This window comes from Schistocerca serialis, chromosome 11 (assembly GCF_023864345.2).
Source record: "Schistocerca serialis cubense isolate TAMUIC-IGC-003099 chromosome 11, iqSchSeri2.2, whole genome shotgun sequence".
Taxonomy (NCBI): Eukaryota; Metazoa; Arthropoda; class Insecta; order Orthoptera; family Acrididae; genus Schistocerca; species Schistocerca serialis.
The window spans coordinates 63210570-63235669 of record NC_064648.1 but is presented as its reverse complement, the minus strand read 5'-3'; the positions used below and the strand labels follow the sequence as shown (position 1 = coordinate 63235669).

The following is a 25100-nucleotide window of genomic DNA, read 5'->3' as shown; positions in this document are numbered from 1 at the left end:
TGGAAGGAAGTAACTATCCCACCTGGAGCTAGTTTCAGAAAAAAATGAACTTTATCTTTTAGCAGGCATGTAAGTTCTACAGAATTTCTTTTTGGCACTGCTGTACCAAACTTAACTAGTGTTTTACCTGCAAATGTGCAACAGGCTGGATGAATTACTTGTGAGACTTCGTCATTTGTTGTTGGCTCAAATCATTTGCACATAGAAGGACAAATGTCATGTGACATGATGACTTATCACCTGAAAATTCTTTCTTATGATTGCAATTATATGTTTTTAGTACCCAAAGACTGCTATGAAATAAAGTTCCTGATTAACATTTTCAGGGTTGAACTTCTAGATGTCTTTGGATCCTACCTTGTGATTTCTGTAGAGTATATTACCATTGTATTTTGGCTCTTTAATTAATCTGATTTAGTGTACTTCATTACAAACAATAACATTCCATAGTCAGGACATTTTCATTTACTCATTTTTTTGTCTAATGCATATTTTCTACTTTACTATCAACACATATTTTTACCAACATTTTGTCTGGATTACTAAAATCTTTAAAGCCCTCTGTCATGATTTTGACGGAAGATTACTTACTCAAATATTCATTATGAGCTCAGGTGAGTAAATTTTTTGTGTTCACCGTTTAAAATTTTGAATATCAAAATTCATTGCGTGGAAGAAAGCATGCCAGGGCATAAGAATCTTTGTAGAATTTCCTCAAACCATCTGCAGTCCGTTATGTACTATTGATCTTATACACCGTTTAATATTAGCTTAATTCCACATGTGGATAACTTTTCCAGAAACAGACATACTCCTTTCTGCTTTTGGAGAAAATTTTATTCTTCAGTTTGTTCTTTACATCAACGTTCCTTTCTCTCTTCATGGATTTATTTCCACTTGAACACAGCCACTACTAGAGCGGTCGTCACATATCTTGGCGGGTGGTGGGGGAGTTCTGGGCAGCCAGCAGTTAGTGTGGGGGGGAGCCAGCTGCCGCAGTGTATTCACACTATGCTTTATCGCTTAGTTCGACTGTCAGCTACTGACTGCCGTGCATTGAAGTATGCGCGCATGCAGGATAGGTGACAAGTGCAATAATACGTATACATCTTTGTGAGAAAGACGTTGTCATCGAATCGTCTGCCTTTAAAATATGGAGTTGTATAAAATGTGTGAAAATAAAAAGCTATGTATGTTGGCAAGAATAATAGACAGACTTGCATTGTTTATTGTGTCTGTCGATCAACACAAGAATACCGTGTTGAGTAACTGGGAACACTGTTGTGCATTTATTTATCTTTCCTATTCTAACTCAGAAAATACAATCTTCTTGTGCTGCCTTGAAAAACAAAATTTGAAAAGTAGAAGAAACCTCACGAAAAAATGTATACCTACTGATACTCAAACCATTTTTATAATACACATAAAATGTTTTGCAATACGTGTGAGTGCTGGGAAAAATCTCGGCACATGCAGGAATATTTCTGTCTCCCTTTCGAGCCCAGAGAATACGTTCACCCTGTGGTGGCTTGCCATCTGGAGTCAAAATTATTTATTTGGATTGCAGGGGAAATATTTGCACATGTGAAATTTTTACATCCCAGTATTTTAAGTGACCTAATCAAACGTCTGAGCAGTATACATGTAGAGCATCTTTTCGGGACATATTCAGAGTCATATTTCAGAAAATACAAAAAGAGCCTATCATACATTAAAAATCGTTATTAAAAGAATGAAAGGCATTTTCTGTTTCTAGACACATCACTTACAAGTAATTTATAGTTGTTGATATTGTGTCTATTTCACGTAGGTATTGTCATAATATAAAACAAGTTTCCACATGCTGTTTGTTGGGACTAATTTTTGGGAAAGCAAGAACAATTACTTTTCAAAAATGAAGACAGCAGTCCGACTAGCATAAATACAAATGAAATTTTACATATTTTGATGGATAATTCAAAATCGATGAGTGTAATCACTGAAGACAAGCTGTAAACAAAGTCCACAACAAAATCGCATAAGAAACTAAAATCTTTTTATAATTACTTTACCAGCTAGGCAAACCTAGATTCAAGATACATAATATAGGCTTATCATTTATGACGTATGATTAAATGCTTACCGCAGCATTGTAGTACTGTCACAGGTACCCCAAAACATTGTTTTTATACTTACTGTCTGATAAAGACGAATCTGAATCATGAAGATTAATTATGAAAGGCTCCATCACTGAGTCTGTTGATTTCCTTTTTAAAATCTTCCTGGAGTATTTCCGAACGTCTGACGCAATTTGCCCGTGCAGATATGCTTACGTTGTCCACTGCTTCATGTGTGAGTCTTTCCACGTCAGCAATTCGGAAGGTGCTGTTTCTTTCTGAGATATGGGCTTGTACTTGTGCCAATACCAGCTCAATGGGATTTTAGTGGCAGTGATATGGTGGTAACCTGATTACTCGGTGACCATGCTGTCTTGCCAGTTCACCTCTGTCGTAAGTGCAATGTTTAGGCTTTTATGCATTTAGGAGCATGAGTAACTCTGCCCTCATCTGTGATGCTGTGTGAGGAATTCCATGAAATAATTTCATCCGTCCTGGTATTTGAAGTAGGAGCCTTATTCACTTGTACAGAGTGCATGCTCGTGTTGTCCAGGACAATAACAGAATTCTCTACCATGTACGGAAGTAGCTGTTGCACAAACCACCGCTTGAAGACAGTATAGGTCATTTCAGAGTGGTAGTCATCTGATTCCTTCGTCTTCAATGCTTTAAATATTAATTTACTCTCTGGTATGAAGCCTGTCTCTGCAGAACCAGCGTGAAGCACAATAAGGCGTCTCCCTTTTCCCACAGGAACCTTCAAGCCACCAACATCTTCACTTGTCTTCCAGCACATTGGTCATGAATGGTTCTGGTGAATATATGTTTCATTGAGATAATAAATACGTGATTTTCCGATTTGTTTTATCAAGTGCATTTCTCTCGAGAACACAGTTCTTGCTGCTACAAAGTCACTTCTCTCTAAGAGCAGTTTTCTTCCGTCATTGCTCTTTCTGTATTTAAATCCCATCTCCATTAATATTGTGAGCATGGTTGATTTGCTGCCTTTGAAACTTTCGGCTTCTTTCATGTAGGAATATAATTTATCTGCCGTAGGATATTCACCTTGGCTATACATGTTGAATATTTTATGCCATAACACATTCTTGCTGAAACTGTTGAGCTCACTTATGAATTTCTTTCGATTTCGGCACATACCAGGCGACTTATTATTTCTCTCGCCTGTCTGTGTAATACTGGGTGAGATTTGCTGTTGACACTCATATTACCACAATGTCTTGCAGTAACTTCCGAAAAAGCACCACACACAATGCTAAAACCAGTAGTAAACTTACTCTGCACAGAACGACATTAAATCGGGTGCTCGCTACAGCTGACTGACTCTTATTGGTTGGCAGGTCATGTGACTTCCACGCTACTGCGCATCCAGTCCTCATCCGCCAAGTTACATGATGCCCGCTAAAACAACACAATGCAGATACATGGGCTGTGCTGGAACCATCTTCAACACAAGCATAGGAACATTTGGAGCCACTCAACATTAGCTCAGAATTTGTTACAAATTTCATCATTTATTTATATATTAAAGTTGTAGAAGTCATGATGTAGCTATGAGGGAGCAATACTATCCAGTGATTTTCCTTAATGGAATACTGTTTGCGTGTGACTTTCTTTCTCTTCTGTCTAGATTCTTTTTATGCCCACTGTTGATCATCGGCCCTTTATTCAATTCTGTGGCATCACTTATGCATCACCCTTTACATTCATTCAGAAAATGGTACTTGACATAAACATTTCCTTTTTATGTTTGTATAATAGATATTTCCTCTTTATAGAATGTTCACCTATGCTCCCATTCATTTATTGACTTATGCAAAGGAAAATCCGTAGTGGAATAATGATAAGAACTGGACAGATTGGTATTCGTACAGAGGAGGCATTGAGTAGCAGACAGGCACATTTAAAAGTAGATGGTTGTAAAATACCAGCTGTCAGAGAAATTTATTCATCAGATGAGAGACAAATGGATATTCACACGTACACATCTCACAAACTTGCGGCCACGGTCAGGTCTGGGCACTGTGGTGTCACTGCTGTGTGTAACAATTTCAGTTGAGATGTGGTGTGGGAGTACAGAAGAGGCTTGGGATGGCAAGGGGAATGGATAGCAGCTAAGAGGTGGGAGAAGATGGTATGATACTGCTCGGCAACAGGGTGGTTCAGCTGTCTCTTGGCCACAGTTTGGCAGTAGCCGAAAAGCAGGCAGACAGCTTGCTAGTGGTCGTGCCCGGTCTTTGCAGCTATTTTGATAGACTACATAGCTGCTTTCAGAGATAGCCCTGGTGTAGGAAATACCTGTGATAGTGCTGGAGAAGGTGGAAGTGGGAGGATGTATGGGACAGGTCCTGCAGGTCTTTTTGCAGGGATATATGGCAGTGTCAAGGAGTTTGGAGCAGGGGTGGAATAGAGACAGATGAGGATATTGCGTAGGTTGGTTGAGCTGTAGAGTAGTATTGTGAGAGGCGTTATGAGGATAGAGGGGAAGATATTTCTTATTTCAGGACACGAAACTCTGCCAGCACTACCTCAACAGCAGCATTGACATCTGCCACTGGCTGCTATCTGCAGACCAATTTTCTGTGGACTTCAAGAGAATTAAACAGCAAGCAGTATTTAGAAAAATGTAAACTGATGAGCTAAATATTGTGATCACTGCCAATCATAAAATTAAATGCTGCCTGGTGGTGTAGGCATGTGACGCTGGAATGAAAGTATGTAAGAGGAGCAAAGATGCACAGGAAAGCAACCTACTGATGATTCAGGCTGCAAGTGGGTGGTCCACTGAGATAAGTGACTTTGACAGAGAGCAGATCGTTACGACTCTGTGTCTGGAGACAGTATCTCAGAAACAGGGAAGCTGTTCCCTGTGCTTTGCCTTGAGCATCTATGGAAAGTGCTTGTATGGCAGTGAAACCACAATAGGTGACAAGGTGTTTGACGTGCACACCTCATCACAGAATGTCTGCTATGTGAAGCAGGATAGGCAGCGATTTGTGACAGGTCTGATGACAGAGTACAAAGTTGTTACAAGTGTTTCAGAGCACATAATTAACCACAGATTGTCAGATGTGAAACTACACGGAAGAACTCTATATGTTTCAATGTTGACATCATCAGTTACAGTTTCAGTGAGCATAATTGAGATTGGACCTCAGATCAATGCAAATGTGTCGCATTGTTGGACGAACAATGTTTCTTTGTATGCCAGGTTGACAGTCACATCTGGATACTTGGTCATCCCGGCAAATAACTTCAGCGCACATTCCGCTGCAGAGTGAAAATCTCATTCTGGAACTTCTCTAATGTGCACCCTGTGACAGACACAAGCTGTGGTGGGCCGTATTATGCTGTGTGTGAGAGTCACCTGTGGCACCTGTGGGGCTGATCAAAGGCATTGTGACAGATGTGGAATATGTGAACATTATTGCACATCACCTGCATCCTGTCATGCTCGATATCTCTCCCAACAGTGATGGTATCTTCCTGCAGAATAAGTGTTCGTGTCAGAGGCCAAAGTTGTGCTGTGGTGGTTTAAGGAGCATAATACTGGATTCACATTGATGTCTCAGCCACCATATTTGCCTGATATGAAGGCTTCGGAACACATTATGGACACTATTAGGTGCCAATTCTGTGCCCAGAAACCACTGGCCCATAATGTATGTGAACTGTACATACACATATGGTGCCACATACCTCTGAAAACGTACTGAGTCCTTGTTGATCTGTGTCAGATTAAATCAGTGCTTTATTGCTTCAGAAGATAGTCCTGCATGCTATTAAGGAGATGGGTGGAATGTTTTGGCACATCAGTGTATGTTTTAGAATCTTATTATCATCAAGACAATGACTTATTTATTTATATCATCAAGTAGCGGTTTTGTATGCATATGGAAGACAAGATACTCTGTGCATATAGAGGTTGAATTATCTGAAAATCTACTCACATGTCGTTGTACCCCAAAAGTGATTGTTTCTTGGGATTAGGCGTCAAAGTTTGGGAGAAACAGAAATAGTCAGTTGGTCTAAGTGAGAGGGAGTCCTTATCTGACTATGTTGTTAAAATTTCTTTATTACAAAAGGTAACGGAATGAGGTTGTGCAATGGTTAGCACACTAGACTCGCATTTGGGAGGACATTAGTTCAAATGTGTCATCAAGATTTAGGTTTCTGTGATTTCCCTAAAGCATTCCAGGCAATTGTCAATATGGTTCCTTTGAAAAGTCACAGCCAATTTCCTTCTCCATTCTTAACACCATCTGAACTTGTGTTCCATCTGTAATGACATCGATGTTGGCGATATTAAATCTTCCTTCAAATTAGTACTGAATGGCAAACACTGAGTGTTTTACAACTTCTGATTTTATTCAGAGACCACCCTCAACATAATATACATTTGCTCAAAATGGGTAGTATCCACAAAAGACTCTCTCTCTTCATGTGCCGTCTCCTCTAAGAAGGTTGGCTGTCATCATGGCAATTTCTGATCTTGATTTGGCTGATCTAAGGAGTTCTGACGTTGAACAGTTGTACCAATTTTTTAAATTGTCAATCCAGGATGTCCGTCTTCTACCCCTCGTTCTCTTCCCACAAATTTTCCCTTCTAGTATTATTTGCAATATTTTGTAATTTACTTCCCTAATAACATGGCCTAAATATTGTAGCTTCCTTACTTTAATAGTTTTAATTAATTCTTTTTCCTTTCCCGTTCTTCTTAGGACATCTTGATTAGTAATCCTCGACACCCAACTAATTCTAAGTATTCTTCTATATGCCCACATTTCAAAAGCTTCTAAACTGTTCATGTCCTTCTTTTTCAATGTCCACGCTTCCATTCCGTATAATAATTTTGAGAATACATAGCATCTTAGCAACCTCATTTTTGTGTTTAAACAAATGTCTCTCGAACAGAATGCATTTTTCATCTTATTAAAGATACTTCTGGCCTGTCCTATTCTCGATTTAATTTCTTCTGAGCTTTCAATCTCCTCATTTACAATTGTTCCGAGATATTTAAATTTACGTACTTGATCAACTCTTTCCCTATTGATTGTAAGATTTTCTTGTTGGTGTGTTTTAGATATCACCATGAACTTAGTCTTGCTTACGTTAAGAGTCAAGCCAAATTCTTCACTTTTTTCTGCGACTTTGTCAAGAAGTAATTGTAGATCTTTGAGGTTTCCAGCTAGTAGTGCAGTGTCATCAGCAAACCTAACATTGTTAACGTTTAGCCCATTCACTTTAATGCCAGCTATTTCATCTGATAGAGCTGCCTGGATTATGTCTTCTGAATACATATTAAACAATAAGGGTGAGAGAACGCAACCTTGTCTCACACCCCTCTTTATTTCTATATCATTCGATAACTCATTTTCTACCTTCACGGTTGCGGTTTGATTGTAGTAGAGGTTGTATATAATGCGGATGTCTTTCTTATCAAGTGTTTTCTTTTCTAACAATTCTATGAGATGATCATGACGAACTTTGTCAAATGCTTTATTATAATCCAGGAAGCACACATATAGTGGCTGGTTAACCTCCATACATCGTTGCGCTAATATGTTAAAAGCAAACAATGCTTCTCTTGTACCGAGGGAACTTCTAAAACCGAATTGTGTTTCACTTATACCTTCTTCTACTTTTTTGTATATTCGTTGGTGTATAACTTTTAGAAATATCTTTAAGGTGTGACTCATTAAGCTTATTGTACGGTGATCATTACAAGTTTTGGCATTAGCCTTTTTGGGTAATGTAACAAAGGTAGATGTCAACCAATCCCTAGGAATAATTCCCGAATTATAAATATCATTAAACAATTGTACAAATATATCTATATGGTCTATTCCTATGAGTTTCAGGATGTCATTTGGTATCTTATCCAGTCCAGGGGCTTTTCCTGTCTTTGATTTGTTGATAACATGTAATATTTCTTCTTTTGATATGCTTGGTCCTCGTTCTCCGATCATGTTATCATAAAATTTTTGATCTTTTCTTGTATCTTCAAATAGTTCTTTGACATATTCTGTCCACCTGTCCAGTTTACCTTTAACATCAGGAATTATTTTGCCATTTTTATCTAACAATAAACTTGTACTTTTCTTTTTATTAAGTCCAGCTAAATCTTTAACTTTTTTGTGTAAGTTGAAACTATCATGTCTTGTTTCATAACTCTCAATTTCAGAGCATTGTTCCTTGTACCATTCTTCTTTTGCTCGCCGTGTTTCTTTTCGTATTTCTGCATGTAATCTTTTATACTCACTTTCATCTCTATTTTTAAGTATTCTTCTTTGTTCCATCAATTGTAATATCTTCTCTGTCATCCACTTCTTTTTCATGTTGTCGTGTTTGGTCGCCATTGTGTTTTTACATGCATTATTTAATGTGTCTTTTATAAGTTCCCATTTGCCATCAATGTCTTCTGTTTGATTATTCTTTATCCTAACTAATTCCTTATTAATCTCTTCAGAAGTCTTTTGTTTAGTCAAGGGGTCTCTTAGAATAGTTGTATTTATATAGTCCTTCTTTTGTTTCTTTTGTATGGCTTTCAGTTTCACATGGAACTTTGCTACTAAAGGGTTATGATCAGAAAATATATCAGCTCCTGGATATGTTTTCACACCATGAATAGAATTTTTGTACCTCTTGTTTATAAGTATGAAATCAATTTGATTTCTGCAAACTTCTTCATTGCAGTCTCTTGGTGATTTCCAAGTATAAAGTCTTCGTTTAGGGAGTTTAAAAAATGTGTTTGTAATAGACAGATTGTTTTCCTGGCAAAATTGTGACAGCAAATCTCCTCTTTCATTTCTTGTTCCTAAACCAAAAGGTCCAATAAGATCACCTTCACTTCCTTCACCTATTTTGGCATTAAAATCTCCCATGATGATAATAATGTCTCTGCTTTTTGAGGTTCCTATTGCTTGTGTTAATTCTTCATAAAATTTTCCTATTTCTTCTTGGTCTTTGTCAGCTGTTGGAGCATAGATTTGGATTAAATTAATATTTGTTTGTTTCGTTTGTAAATGTAGACTGATTACTCTATCTGAGATTGGTAAAATGCTTCTGACAGATTTACTAGCATACTCATCTAAAATTATTCCTACCCCATTCCTGTGCTGGCTATCAGAATTTCCCGAGTAATATACTTTCATGTTGTCAATGGTCATTTCTCCTGAGTCAGGCCATCTTGTTTCACTTACACCCAAAATGTTAATTTTTAGGCGTTTCATTTCTTGCATAACATTATTTACTTTGCCTGGTTGGTATAATGATCTTACATTCCAAGTTGCTATTGTTGCATTATTTTTGTATTTACTTGTGGCATTGTTCAAGGCTCTCCCCCCCGGAGATCCGAGTGGGGGAGTTGAAACTCTGGATAATTTGACATTGAACCCTGCCATGATGAGTTTTCCTGGGGATATCCATTGGATCTTTAATGCTGTGGTTTCCCGTTGCCTTCAGCATCCTATGCCGTTGACCACCCTTGGTGATTCTTCCGTCTTTAGGAGTGATTTCTCACTCCAAGGACAAGAGGGTGCCCTTGCTCTACCAGCTCATCCGCCCTGTAGAAGGTCGTTGACTTAGTAGAGGGTTCTCCTTATCCCGGGAGAAACTCGGTCGCCAGAGCCTCGTTAGCGTAGCAGGGGATACCACGTGCCGGAGAGGTTGACATTTGTGTGGGAGAGGCTATTGGTGACGCATCCCACACCTTACTAAGACTAAGTCTTTACAAAGGGGTGGTGAGTAAATGCCACTGTTTGTGTTTTTAAAGAACTTGTCAGTACTAACTGTGTCTCCACCCATGACATGGCACTTAGGAGACCTCAGCTATCCAGCTAGAACTCCATCTACTGCCCTGAACTATTGTAGATAACACTGCTCAACCCTACTCAACTAATAACTTTGGCTGTTTCTGCCAGTACTGCTCTCTCTTCACCTCCACTAGGACCTGCCTGTCCTATCTATCCTCTACTCCTGTCTGCTCTGACTGCCATGATTCTCTTTCAGAGCATCAGCATCCCAATTTTAATAAATTACCCCTTCACCCCTGCGAGTACCTGACTTGGTGTAATGTTGAAAAACCCTCGCCGTCTCATTGGCTCCAATTATGCAGTGTCTTTCAGAAGCTGGGCGGAGGTAGGGAGACATCTGTTGTAAATTTATATCCTGGACCTGCTATAGGCTCATCAAGGTATATATGCGCCCCTTCCAGGGACTCTCTTCCTTATCCCTCTCTTACTCTCATTCTGAAATTTTATTTACACCTTACAGTGTTATTTTTTAAGTGTGACTGGCATCCCTCTGGTGCCACTGGCTAGAAAGATTCCTTCTGCATGACTTGGAGCATCTGAAACTTTATTTAAGCCTGTTGTCACACCCTGGTGATGCCTGTCTTGTAACTTTACCTTTGTTATGCTCGTGAAGCTTTCCCTTCTTATTAACTCTGAGGACATGGCTGTCATTTCCATGGATACAAGACAATGTGAATTGGGTGCTGTTCATGTGACGGAGTCTGGGCGAGCACATGTGACCATGATTCGTCATTGAGTCGCAATTCTTCAGGATAACCTACAGTACTAACACACATTTCTTTCTGTAATTTACAGACACTTCTGCTTGAAAATTGTGTGCTCAGTTGGGTCCAGAGTCAGTGAGCACGGTGTGTCCAGATGTGTAAAAACAGAAGGCTTTGCCCACTGTATGGAGCACATTTTCTGCCAGGGTGGTACCCACAACGCAAGATTAGATTAGATTAGATTAATTTTCATTCCATAGACCCATAAACGAGGGAATCCTTCTGGGTGTGGAACACCGAGTTTGGCGATACACTGGGAATGCACTGGGCCCACATTTGAGAAGACAGCAGTTTAAACCTGCATCTTGCGCATAGTATTTGGTTTGTCAGTGGTTAGCCTAAAGTGCTTAAGGTGAATGTCAATAGAGTTCTTTTAAAAAATGCACGGCTGGTTTCCTTCCCCAGCTGAAGCCCCTGTTCAGTGCCCAGCTACCTAGTTGTCAAAGGGACATTAAATTCTACCCTAAGTTTCTTGTCCTTCTTAAAGCTTTGCAACATGTTGAAATGTTCCTTCTTCCCATACTTAGAGCTTCTGTAGGGTTGTGTGAAGACCTACTCTCAGCCACAGACAGTATCTGTGCATTCTTAGAAATGCACAACATGCGTGGCAAATTACAAATCCACAAATTTATTCGGGAACATTAGTTGGTAGATCTGCATTAATTTGCTGCATTGTCACAATATTAAATCAGTCTAAATAAGGGTCATGAGGTTCGCTTTGACCTATAAGCAAGGGTTTAAAATGTGTAACAATCGAATTGCTTTCAGAAGCCTCATAAATCTGACCACTAGATGGGAAAATGAGATCTGTCACTGCACTATCTCCAGCTGGTCTCTAGCAACTCCCACGGATTATTTCCTTCATAAATAATCTAGGATAGGTGTTTATAAGTCGATGATGAGGAGCACACAGAGAAACACCACACTTCAGGTTTCATTGGGACAAATGGAATTTATTGTGTTCTGTTAGATCTTTCCAAGTCAGCTTTGTCAGTTAAATGACTAGCTGATGGTTCTATACTCTGTTGTGTGGCCTCTTCCTACCGAGAATTTGGCTCACTAAGTTGCAACATTGCCCTATAGAACTGGCCAGTGACCAAACAGGTTTCCGTGTACATGTCCCAGAATGAAATTGTCAACTCTTCCAAAACTTTATGCACAGGCAGGATCATTCATTCCCAATTTGATACACTCAACTCTGTTTTAAAATGACACATCTGCCTCACACGGTCCATGACTTACCTGCTACCATCACTACCCATTTTGTGAATTCCCAAAAATGCTCCGTGAAATTATTTTAATATTCCAGTCTTTTGGTCAGTCTGCTTCAGGAATACACTGCCTGATTAAAAAGTGAAGCACTCATAAGGGAAGGACAAAAGAAAATGGAACTTAATGGACTATGTGGGTATGTGATATTGAGTCAGATTTGTGAAGAACATGGCAGTATGAGCCAACTTATCATTGTGAGATAGCATCCAATGTGGTCTGGATATATGCACTGATTCAGTCGTGAAGGTTGTCGTAAAGCCGTCACACCCTCTCCTGGCAGGCAAGTGTTGTAACTGGTCCTCATTATCCTGGATACTGGCACTGGTGTGGAGTTGACATCTGAGCTGGTTCCACAGGAGTTCTGTCGGGGCCAGATACGGGGATCTCTATGGCTACGGGAGTACCACAACACTGTGCAGACTGTCCGTAGAGACACGTGCCGTGTGTGGGCGAGCACTGTCCTGTTGAAAACTGGCACCGCAATGCTGTCACATGAGAGGTAACGTGAGGGTGCAGGATGTATGTGATGTTCCGTAGTGCCATTCAAATTCCTTTAATCACTACCAGCTGTAACCAGAAGTCATACATGAGAACTCCCAATATTGTAGTACTGGGAGTATAATAATTATAATGCCACTGTGCCAATAATTATAATGCGACTGTGCCTGTCAGGAACGTTGGAAGAATGAGAGCTATCCCCAAGTCACCTTCATACTCAGTTGTTAAGGTCATCAGAGTAGTGTAGAACTGCGATTCATTGCTGAACGTAATGCGGTGCAATTCATCGGCAGTCCGTGCGTCACAGTCTTGCAACCCTCCGAATGGAGACATTTTATATTGTGATGTTAAAAGTAGTGATATCAATATAATGGAAGGAAACATTCCACATGGGAAAAATTATATATAAAAACAAAGATGAGGTGACTTACCGAACAAAAGCGCTGGCAGGTTGATAGACACACAAACAAACACAAATATACACACAAAATTCAAGCTTTCGCAACAAACTGTTGCCTCATCAGGAAAGAGGGAAGGAGAGGGGAAGACGAAAGGAAGTGGGTTTTAAAGGAGAGGGTAAGGAGTCATTCCAATCCCGGGAGCGGAAAGACTTACCTTAGGGGGAAAAAAGGACAGGTATACACTCGCACACACACACATATCCATCCACACATACAGACACAAGCAGACATATTTAAAGACTTTTTTTTTTTTTAATGTCTTTAAAGTCTTTGTTTTTATATATAATTTTTCTGATGTTAAAAGTAGCCTACACATGAAGTTGTACTTCCCTAGCCTGCCTGCTTCTAGTCTTTGACCAATGGCACAGGATGACACCGAACATTACAGAGAGTGGTTTAATTGTTTCCAGATGGTAGACACAGATATGAAGGGGCTACAACATACTCAGTGAACAATACAATGATCCTTCCTCGTGGTGATTAGACGTGTGTCCAAAAAATTGATGAGGATTATGCCTCCACTCTCATTCCCGTGCAGTCTATCCGAATGCCCTACAAATCTAGATACTGCACGATTTGATGAGCCGGCCGAATGGACGCCCACAATGAGGCCCTTTTAAAACTCTTGTCAGAAACTGATAATGCTGTCTCACACAAGTATGTGGTATCTCCATGTCCTTCGCAGTGATCACTGAATGTATGATGCTGCTCATGCCATTAATATACCCCTCCTGGCCTGCTAATGACATTAAATGTGACCGACACTAATGTGCTTTCGCGATAAATCTGTCACAGGGAATTGCAACTCTAATCGTTTACATATTTGCTGGTGGTGTTTAAGTGTACAAAGTTAGATTGACTTATGACCATATCTTGTGGTGCTTCACATTTTTGGCAGCCGGTGTATTTCCCTGGCCCATTTACATCTCTCATTAATAGGACCTAGAAAGCAGCTGTTTTCTATAGTTTGTTTCATACAGGTGGTACAGTTGCTGTTAAGATACTAGCCAGGCTGGGGAAATAGCTCACCCTCAAAAACAGTGTTGTCAGTCCACACCCCCACCCATTTGAGAAGATTGAGGGAAGACTCTAGTCCATTCTCTTTATGAGATGAAAGCTTCCATCCCCTAGACACTGTAAATGCACATCCCTGGTGTACGAAGTTGTGAATGGGATGAGGGTATACGGGTGGCCAGGAAGTGATATGTTACGAAGTGTGGGCCCCAGAAAACTGTGATTTCACGCTGTGTTATGATCCAGTGTGATGTCAAGATGCAAATGATTGGTGCTGTCTACTGTCACATACTTTGGTTTGATATTTAAGATACTCCTGTGTGCACCTCTGGTAAATCTGTACAAGTACAGAGTTACTGTTCGCAGTTGAGAAGGATGCGTGCAACAGGAATCCGACTGTGAGTCAGTGACATGCTCAAGTGAGAAAGGTGCTCACTGTTCTAAAAACATTTTCACAGATATAATTACATAGACATTATTAACTGTGACTGACTTGAAGAGGTCTGAGTGCTGTAAATACATAAAGCCTCTCGCCTCATCAGTGGACTGATACTTCCAGAATAATATCAGTTAAATTATTTGTGTATGCATGATGTAATTAGCTGATGTATTGTTAGCATTGATACTGGTACTGTGTATCCAAGTTGTGGACTAAGTTTTGTAGGCAAAATATATGTTTCCTTTTATTCAGTTAAAAAAATTGAGAATGGATTTTCTATCAATTTTTTGCTTATAATGCAGATGAGATGTCTGCACTTAACTAGAACTTTGATCTTTTTCACTGGTGCAATACATAAAAAGTAAAAGAAAATGGAAAACCTTGAATGGTGAACAATATAACAATTTAGTCTTCCAGTGAGATAATATTTTTTCGACAGTCGACAGCACAGATGGTGGACAGTAGAAGCACAAAAGGGAGAAAAGGGAAGAACTATTTCCCACTTCCCACCTGACTCTTTGCAGACCTTCTACTCAGCTGCCTACTGTATACTGGTTTACCAGAGAATGTATTTGGTGATTGAAAGGCTAAGAAGGCTGTTTTAGAAATTCTGATGGTGAATGTGATCAAAGCCAAGGCACATCATTTTGAGAGCTTTGCACACAGAATGGCAAGATGCTGCCTGTCACAAGAAATTCAGAGCAGTGCTGTGGTATGGTTGTGTTTCCTTTTGTTTTTGTCAAAGATGTCTGCTATACTGTGTTGAGCTCACATTGGGCATACATTGTTCATTCCCGATTTTACCTTAGTATGATATGAATATGTGTGGGTGCGGTCTCATTGAGCCACGTATTTTCATTCAGTATGCTAATTTGGATGAACTAAGGAGTGAGCTAATTGTAGGCACATCTCTATTGCTCACACGTGTTGGCATAGAGTGTTTCCTGTGATTTGTGAGGGAAAGCTTCTACTGTAATGCCTTAACAATCTTTTTATTTTTATGTGCTGTTCTTGTTTTCTATCTCTCCATCTTAGGGATTTGCATTTTTTTGACTTTGATACATCCTAGTTTCTTTTGCTAGTATAATGCGTTGAGTGTTTAGGCACATAGCTGTTATATTATGTGTTCAATTTTTTATCATGTTTTAATGCCATATCTGGACATATGACACCATATTCTATCGACTGGTAATTTTTTTACATTTGAGGCATTGATAACCACTAAGACTAGTGCCATAAAACAATAATAAAAATCTTTTCCAATATTTATACTCCAATCTGCAAGAGGTTGCATTCTGTAGAACTGATAATGGGTAGGCCATCATGCTTCTTAATCTTCCATTGCTTACACAGATGATGCTTGTCAGCCATGTTATTTCTCCGCTCTGTTTTGTTTGATTGGGCTGGATCGAGTTTGCAGCGTTTAGAGTACCTTTCCATTAACTCTCCATCTGTTAGCTTTAGCCATTATTGACTTTCAAGTACACAGGGTTGCATTGTTTCTGAAATTTTATTATAGCATGGAGAAGAGTGGCCATCTGTGTGAGCAATGTAGTTACAATTTGAAAAAAGTAAGTGTATTTCCTTTACTGCTTTGTTAGATTCAATGCAACGTTCATGTGTGTAATTTCAGGCATATTGAAACTAATTACAGTTGGTTTGCTTTATGCCTACAATAATTATTTATGAGAAGTAAATATCTTCTATACTTTTAGTTTTTACAGTAGGTGTCAAAAGTAATAAAAAAACATGTACAGAGCTTAGCAGAGTTCCTGATGTATGGCTAGAATGATTCCATGAGCTCAGTGATGAAGTCCTAACAATGGTGTTGCTGACTCAGAGAATGAGGATTGTGTACATAAAAGTGCTCATGACTGAGGAAGAGAATAAGAAGTGTCAGAAAATGCTGAATGTGAATCACAGGAAGAAGTAATAAAGAGGACATATTTCTTTTAGGAAAAGATGGAATAGCTAAGTGGGGGAAAAGTAAATATTCTACCAATGTTAGAACAAGATCTTGTATTAATGTTATGCACATATATGTAGCCAAAAATGAAGGTAGTGTAAAAATGATGGAAATTGATATTATGAAGTTATTTTTGGATAAAATGTAATATCCATTATTGCAATGTGTACAAATATTTACAACAGTGAAGTTCATGATATCTCTTCTAGGGTTTGCAATGTTTGTGTGGATCTCTGAGACATTCTAGAAAAAGTTTATCAAGGTTGTGGGTTAATTCAAAAGGCAACTGACTTGAATCATGCTTCCTATGCATGAGTGAAAACCATTCCAGGTTTCAGTGGAGATGTCTGAAGTTTTTATACTATCCTCAATAGAAGGGTTCACAGAGAATGACAAGTTGGGTGCCATGAGAGAGGTACTGCAGCTATTTACAAACAAGTGCCAAAAATATTTTTCACCTAGTGCATAACTTACTGGTTGGTTGGTTGGTTTGGGGAAGGAGACCAGACAGTGTGGTCATCGGTCTCATCGGATTAGGGAAGGATGGGGAAGGAAGTCGGCCATGCCCTTTCAGAGGAACCATCCCGGCGTTTGCCTGGAGTTAACTTACTGCGTTGGTGTATTAAATGTGTTATGTTTTGATTTAAATAAAACACTACTAAAATAATCCAGATACACTGTTCAAAGTGTACAAATGCACTGTTTATGTTGTGGATGACACCTGTCATCCACACAAGTGACTATGTCAGGAGCTACTGTGCAAGTTATGGGGGTTAAAAGATTTCATTAACCATACATACATACATACATACATACATACATACATGCATTAATTATGTAACATGAAAGGCTGTTACAGTGTCCCAAACCTAATGTCAAAAAATAAGCAAAGGTCTGTAAAATATGATGTTGAAGAGAGTTCTTGAACTATGCAGCAGAAGTGTTGAATAATGGTCACTCACATAACTTTTACTCATTTCTTTCGGTTGCGTGACATCGGATCGAAGATTATGAAGAACTGTTCCCTCATCACTTTCTCCTATTCCCATAGGCAACTGTACGAACAAAGGAGATAGTGATGATCATTTTGTTCACTAGTTTTATTTACTCATAATTGTTACGGGAACAGGCTCACAGTTGCCTTTCTTATCGTGAATTGCGTACATAATGTCACATCATCTCATTAATAAAGACACAGCAGTCACACTGGGCGTTACTACTGCTAAAATGGTAGAACATTGCATAACATTGGTAGGGTTTTAGTACTCTTTTTGGATACGTATTATGGTGATTCAAGAAACAGTTACATATGCATCATGTTTCTGCATATATTTAAGGATCTAAAAAGAATATTTATACAAGGACTCTCACCTCTTCATAAATACAATAAATTTTCACAACATTGTTACAGCATAGAAAGCTTTTCAGGGTGCTTCAATAGTGCACCTTGTAACAATTCTGATAGTCACTTTCATAAATGAAATCAATATAAAAGGCAAAAATAAATAATTGCTGCTGTTAAAGCAACAAAGAAAATATCAGCATTCTTTGTGCCATCAGTGCCATTGAATATAATTATTTCTGTTTCAGAAAAAAATGAAAAATAGTATGTCTGTTCAGTAAAATTAGTTAAAGCACAGATTCCTCTTTTACATTTAGTTGCCTTTCAGGGCAGACAAGTAGTAACTTACATGTACACAGATCACTTTCTCGGTTCCAGATGCGGGATGCGAGTGATTCAGCTTCTTCGAGAACCTGGTAAGATTATTCTCTATCACAAAAGCCCAAATAAATCTTTAAATAATGTGGTACATAACTAATTTGATGTACCAGTATGATATGAAATTCAGCTGAAGTTTTGTTTTGTGCAACTTAATTTTTTTTAATAGATCCATAATACTTTTTTATAACCAATTGTGAACATCATCCACACACTGACAGAAAAAGTGAAGCACCCAGAAGACATGGTCAGGTGTCAATTTTGCTTTGAACACATACACAACATTGGCAGGTATGTAAATGATTATAGCTATAATTCTCTGTGACTGGTAGAACAGCCACCAGAGTGTGTGTATAGTTTCAGATGTTGAGTGATCGCTGTGAAGGATACAGATGCTTTGTCCTTGTGTGAGACATATTCATCAGCTCTTGATGGTGTTGAGGGTCTCCATTCAGTATAAATTAGTGCAGCATCAATATTTGCGGGGCATTCGGTTGAGACAGTGGTCCAGTGTCAGACTGCACAGGTATGTGAGGACAGGTATACTTGTCAAGATTCTAATCAACCATGTCTGGACCACCACGAGTGAGGACTGTTGTGCTGTGCATTGAGCACATCATAACTCCTTCATATCTGTACCTGCCATTCAAAAACATATAATGTATTCTCTGTATCATTTTGTGTCATCCCACACCATTGCTCAGAGACTGGCAGCAGCCAGCCTGGGGATTTACAGTCCCCTGTGCAGACTTCCAGTAACATGTTAAAACAAATGGCGTTAGAAGGGTTGCCAAGACTGTGATGCACGGACTGCTGGTGAATGGCATCACATTGTGTTTAGCGACGGGTTGCATTTATGCACCACCCTGCCGACTGTTATCAGCAAGTATGGCGACGACCCGGGGCAAAGTCCCATTTTACCAGTATTTTGTGGAGGCACAGCAGTATTACTCTTGGTGTCACCGAAGTTCAAATCATCGGGTTTAACTTCATATCATGACTAATAGTGACTGAGGGAACTCTGGTGGCACATCAATACGACTCGGACTTCCCGCTTCCTCTTGTGGGACAGAATTTTGGTGACAGTTTTCAAAGGGACGGGTAGTCCGCATGTGGCACACATCTCTACGAACTGTATGTGTGACGCTGATGTCACCAGCAAGATTCACAGACCTGTCCCTAATAGAATGTGTGGGACTAACTTACATGTCAAGTCTGTCTCAGTGCCAGTATCCAGCATATCGTGAACTGGCTATGACAGTTCTTTGCCAGCTGGCATCGGGAGCAGGTACAGTGGCATTATGACACTCTTCCCATCTGAATCAGTGTGTGCATCCGTGCCAGAGGGGGTGAAACGTCATACTGATAAGTTGAATCATAGTTATAAGATTTTTTGTAAATTTGACTCGATTTTGTAATCACTGAAGTAATGTCATGTACTCTCCCGAGCCGTGAAGCGTCATTTATTTTCATTTCTTCCTCCCCTTCTGGGTGCTTCACTTCTTTTTTGTAAGGCACTGTACATTCACCACTACTTCATATTTGTGCCTTAGTACCAAGGTCTTAAATCGTTAAGACAAAAATCTATTTCGTTACTTATCAGTGCTTTGATAGTGAAACAGAACCAGCACAGTAGATGTCGTACAAGATATGTTTGTTCTGTGTGTCCTATACCCCTTTCACATACAGTTTACTTCTTGCACTCTACAAAATAGACTATTAAAATTGCAAAATAAATAAATAAAAAAAATAGTTTATTTATACTAGATGGTGTCCATTAGTTCTGATTTGCACCTGTAGAAACCGGTGGGCCAAAACTTTATGATCACCTCCTTAATAATCCATTGACACACCATTGGAACACAGTACAGCAGTTATTCTGTGTAACATGGATTCAACAAGTCCTCAGTGGATCTGCAGACATATGTTCCCCAAGATGTCCACATATAGTGGTTTCTGGACACACAGTTGGTGCCAAATAACAACCCAGATGTGCTCCATTGAGTTCAGATGAAGCAAATAGGGTGGTTGTGACATTGACATGAGATCACTGTCCTGCTCCTTGAACTGCTGCAGCACGATTCTGTCCTTGTGGAACAGACAGTTATCATGCTGGAAGGTGCTGTTGCTGAAAGAGAATAAGTGAAATGTGAAGGGCTGGAGGTGGTTCATAGTAATGCTCACATAGCTTATGAGGTGTGTGTAAAAAGTAATGAGACTGACAACACTGTGAGTGATCTCGCAACACTGTGTTGTTCTACTTACACAGACCACTGTGTTAATCCCTTCCAGATGCTCAGTTTGAGTTTAAGCTCCGTACACACAGCTTGTGATTTTTGAGAGCACCGTCAGGAAAGTTCTGTTTCACTTTGTGTGTCACAAAAATGGCACTATAGAATTCACAGAATGTTGTGCCATCAAGTTTTGTGTTAAACTTGAGGAATCCACGATTGTGACCTTTAAAAAGTTGAAACTGGCCTATGGGGAATATTCATCATCAAGAGCACAGGATTTTCACTGGTACAAAACATTTTTGGAAGGAGAACACTTTGAAGAAGAACATCGGTATGGGAGACCAACTTCAAAGACTGACAAAAATGTTGAATGTGTGCATGCTCTTGTGTGATCGGACCAACATTTAACAACAAGGATGATGGATGACCCATTAAACTTAAACACTTTCACTGTACATCAAATTTTGACCAAAATTTTGCACATACATAAGGTTTGTGCTAAAATGGTACCAGAAAACCTCACAACTGAGCAGAAGATCAGTCAAAGAAACACGTGTTGATGTTTTTGAGAGGATTGCCAGTGACCACAAATGGTTCAGTTGTGATCACAGGTGATGCATCCTGGATTTTTTAGTATAATTCTGAGACAAAGTGGCAGAGGAATGGCACACTGAGACAACTCATTGACTGAAGAAAGCTCGAATGAGCAAATCATAGATCAGAACCATGCTGATTTGATTTACAGTAGGGGTGTGGTTCATCAAGAGTTTGTCCCTCCAGGACAAACTGTCAACTAGGTATTTCTCAAATATGTCCTTGAAAGGGTCAGAAAAAGGGTGAATCGAGTGAGACCAGACATTGCAGACAATTTGATGCTGCATCATGATAATGCCTCATGTCACACAGCCACTTACATCACGGAATTTTTGACCTCAAAAGAAATTCCTGTTGTTCCGCAGTTCCCTACTCACCTGATCTCAGTTGTTGTGTTATTTTTTTCTTTTCCCTAAATTGAATGGTGTCTTATAAAGACATTATTTTGGGACTCTGGAGAACGTTCAAAAGAAACCTTTCAGCACTGCTACCAAGAGTGCAAACAATGACTCTGCTGATGTATAGCTACCAAAGGGAATTACTTTGAAGGGACTGCATTGATATGTGGAAAAACAAAATAAAAACTTTGGGAGCTAAAAACATGAGTCTTATTACTTTTCTCACATACCTTGTACAGTTGTCATGGTGCCTTGGATTACTGCAAAATGCCCCATGGAAGCTCACATGAGCATCCCCTGTGGCATAATACTGCCCTCACTGGCATGCATCTGGGACACAGTACACATTTCAAGCAGCAGTTTGCCTGGATGATGGAGTGTCGGGACTTGACCATTGACCTGTTATAACCAGAAACGTGATTCGTCTTACTGTGCAGTACATCTCCATTGATCCACACCCTAATCTCGATGACACTGTATCCATTGAAATAATTGATCACAAACTCGTTGGATCTGTATGGGAACATGAAGGGGTCATCTGATGTGGAATTCCACATTCAACAGTGTGCTCTGAAACACTTGTGGCTGTACCAGCATTGTACTCTGTCATCAGGTCTACCACAGGTCACCAACTATTCTGCTTTACAGAGCGAGGAAACCTTAAATCTCTCTTTTCTGTGATAAGCATGGAAATGTGATGCCCTGTCCCCTACCTATGGTTTCATCATCCTTGACCTTCTGTCAGTCACAGTGTTCTCCACAACAGGTTGTAGGTGGCGTATGAGATTGATCACATCACTTATTCATTTGCTTTTCTATTAAATTTCACTAATTAAACACCGTATAAATGGTAAGCATCTTTATATATAGAAAGAAAAATATGGCATAAGAGCTCAACAACAGTAGAAATATTAATCATTCTGTCTTATCACCACTGTTTGAAATGGAATTTTGTGGTATGGTCTTATGGGACCAAACTACTAAGCTTTCACACTATTTAATCAAACTTAAACTAACTTATTCTAAGGATGACACACACACACACACACACACACACACACACACACACACACACACACACACACACACACACACACTAACACAAGGGAGGGCTTGAACATCCGATGGGGGGAGCCACGCAGACCGTGACAAGACGCCTCTGACCGCGCGGCTACCCCGCGTGGCCATCACTGTATGAGTGTGTTAACAAATGAGGAATTTTACCACAATCAGAGCAAAAAGTATCACTGTGCATCAAACAGATTGTCTTTTGATACATTTTTAATGTACTATGGATGTTCCTCTATTTGCTGGTACTAAATGTCAGAGGAAACTCATGCTTATGTTCCTTCATTGTTCCAAAAAAAGGAAGATTTTTTCCCATCCTGAGCTCTTCTGTAAGACAGCACTGGTAAACTAGTTGTCTGCTGTCACATTTTGACCTGACTGATAGGTTCACACAGTCAGAACAAGATCTGAAGGTGTGTTGCTCATATGGTATAATCGTTGTTGCCGCTCAACATATATTTCTAAATTATGCCACAAAAATACCTGGGAATCCAGAAGCATGTATTGTAATGTGTTATTTGTTTGAGTTTCTCAGTATGTATTGCTGAAAGCTGCATTTCCCATGGAATCCTTCCAGTTCTCACCTACCCTACCGTAACATTTTTTCTGTGAGAGTACAAGACTTCTGACAGTCCATCCCCATCATTTCCTGACAGAATCTTTAAGCATTATCTGTTAGTTTTTGTAGCACAGGTTAAAAATAAGAGACATGAAAGTTTTCAGTTGAGTAACATATACTGGTTCCTGTCTCTTTCATACTGAAATGAGGCTTTGATGTTCTCATTGTGATGATATTGTACAGCACTAAAATGGATGAAATGGTGTCATCCATGAGGCAGCTCCAGCACTCCAGAAGCATTCTCAGTACTTTTGCCGTGAACCTACAGGTCCAGGTAACTTTCAAATAATATTGTGGGTGCAGAACTTTATTCTCTGTGATGGTGGTACTTCATTTTATTTTGTCTGTTTTTGTGTTCTAGTGTACTAATGAACATTTTTCTCAAAAATTTCATCTTCATTGTCATCTTCGTGTTTTTGAATCTTCCTGATGACCTTCAGTTTTGTCATCACAATCTGTTCCCACTGAATTTTCAAAATCCTTTCAAAAGTCATCACTGTCTACTTCAGACAACAGCTGTTGGGCTCCTTTAACATGTTTTGAGTTGAGGAGATTATACATGTTATCTGATGTCTGCCATGATCAAGTACATCTGATCTAAAATAATGCAATCAGATGTGCTGTATCAATTTGACACTTGATACGCACATAGTCATAACAAATGATTGAGTGGCCCAAAAAGAAGAGAAATCCATTTTGCATTCTAAAGTAGTTTTGTACTGCTTACAAAGCTATGTTGATAATATGAATGGACACTCGGTGTCAAATTGAGCAATCAGCACATTTCTTCACAACAAAGCAGTCACACCAATACCGAAGCACTTGTTAGTGAAAGGGATTTGGAGAAGGGAAGTTGCTAGTGAAAATGCATAATTTCTGTCGAGTGTTGAAATATAATTGACAGAAAATTTCAGCGTGTGTCAGTTTGATCAGCCACACCTGGCCAAAGGTTAAACTGCTTTCCACAGACAATCATGACAGTGGCACAAGAACAGCTGATCAACTTCAGAGTCTGAGTTCCACATTCCTGGACCCTGTGCCATAACAATCAGTGTCTTTATGTAATTCTAACATTTTATTGGTAAAGGACCAGCAACTTAAATTGCATTATTGTTTATTCAGGGTTGTGACACAGTTGTATACAATTTCTCGGTGTTAATTACTTTTGAACATTAATGATAATTCTCAGACAATTGCTTGCATTTCAAGTATTTGTTAGAGCATAATTCCACTGATGTACTTGCTTGACATCTATGTAATACAAATCTGTATAATAAATGTGGTATGACCATAATGCAGAAGTCAAACAATGGAAAATCAGGGAAGGAATGTAACAATATTAGAGAAGGAAAGTTGCTACTCACTGTACAGTGGAGATGCTGAGTCACAGACAACAAAAAGATTCTCACAATTATAGCTTTTGGCCATTGAGGTATTTGTCAATAACACACACACACACACACACGCACGCACGCACACACACACACACACACACTCACACTCACGCAACACAACTTGCACACGACTACAGTCTCAGCAACTGAAACCACACTGTGCGAGTTGCATTTGTGTGTGTGTGTGTGTGTGTGTGTGTGTGTGTGTGTGTGTGTGTGTGTATTATTGACAGAGGCCTTAATGGCTGAAAGCTATGATTATTGTGTCTATCTGTGGCTCAGCATATCTGCTATATAGTGAGTAGCAACTTTCCTTCCCTAATATTGTTACATAATACAGAAGTGGTACATTCAACAGACTAGCTTACCCTCAGGCTTACACTTAAGATATTCTGTCAAATGTACCAATTGTTTGTTATGGCTGTACCACATTTGTTGTACTGATCCATACCATGTAGATGTCATGTAACTATATCAATGGAATTGTGCTCAAACAAACAATTGAAATGCAGCCAAGGTTTCAGAATGAACATTATGTTTGAAATTAGTCACCACTTAGAAATTGTATGTAACTGTGACAGAAACCTGAATAAATAATAATGCGCCCTTTGTCAAACTTGCTTCCGTCAGTGGATTTTCCCATTTGGAGCACACATCATCGCTAGAATGATACACCGTATCTCCTTGCTGCACTTGTATCCTTTCTTTACGATTTTCCTTAAGTCCATCAG

At 39.3% G+C, this 25100-nt stretch overlaps 1 protein-coding gene across 7 annotated transcripts in view; it reads left to right on the top strand.

Annotated features, from left to right (window-relative positions):
• Window positions 1-25100, top strand: part of LOC126427032 (zinc finger protein 721-like) — a 233444-nt gene that overhangs the window by 141259 nt on the left and 67085 nt on the right. For 5 of the 7 annotated variants that reach the window (XR_007576503.1, XM_050089208.1, XM_050089207.1 and 2 more), the window contains exon 5: window positions 18063-18100. Coding sequence is in view for 6 of the 7 variants with exons in the window: in XM_050089208.1 (XP_049945165.1) it covers window positions 18063-18100 (38 nt within the window). In the remaining variant the exon portion in view is untranslated. Of the gene's footprint in view, window positions 1-18062; window positions 18101-18174; window positions 18354-23158; window positions 23250-25100 lie in introns of those variants that run through there. The other 2 variants (XM_050089205.1, XM_050089204.1) reach the window with 2 other exon arrangements.